This window comes from Cystoisospora suis (genome assembly GCF_002600585.1).
Source record: "Cystoisospora suis strain Wien I chromosome Unknown contig_7359, whole genome shotgun sequence".
Lineage (NCBI taxonomy): Eukaryota > Apicomplexa > Conoidasida > Eucoccidiorida > Sarcocystidae > Cystoisospora > Cystoisospora suis.
Genome location: NW_027160145.1, coordinates 2,829 through 3,032, shown reverse-complemented (window position 1 = coordinate 3,032; position 204 = coordinate 2,829). Strand labels below are relative to the sequence as shown.

The 204-nt window shown below is 42.6% G+C and overlaps 1 protein-coding gene across 1 annotated transcript in view; it reads left to right on the top strand.

Annotated features, from left to right (window-relative positions):
• CSUI_010410 (enoyl- hydratase isomerase family protein) overlaps positions 1 to 204 on the top strand; it is a gene marked incomplete at its 3' end in the record, with an annotated part of 2,076 nt that overhangs the window by 680 nt on the left and 1,192 nt on the right. The window contains exon 2 of the mRNA XM_068070514.1: positions 24 to 163. Within this exon, the coding sequence (XP_067917510.1) occupies positions 24 to 163 (140 nt within the window). The remainder of the gene's footprint in view (positions 1 to 23; positions 164 to 204) is intronic.

Below are 204 nucleotides of genomic sequence, written 5' to 3'. Positions count from 1 at the left end.
CTTTTTCTTTGTTTTGCATGCAGTACTACAGGGTCGTTGACTATGAAAGGCATGTGTAGCTTGTATAGGAAACTGCGAGATTTGGAGGTGAATTCTCTCAAGCGCTTCGTTGTTCTCGCCTCGAGACATCCCTCCATATTCAGTACAGGCTTCGATCTAAAAGGTATATATACACACACGCCTCTTCTTTTTCTCTTCTTCTTC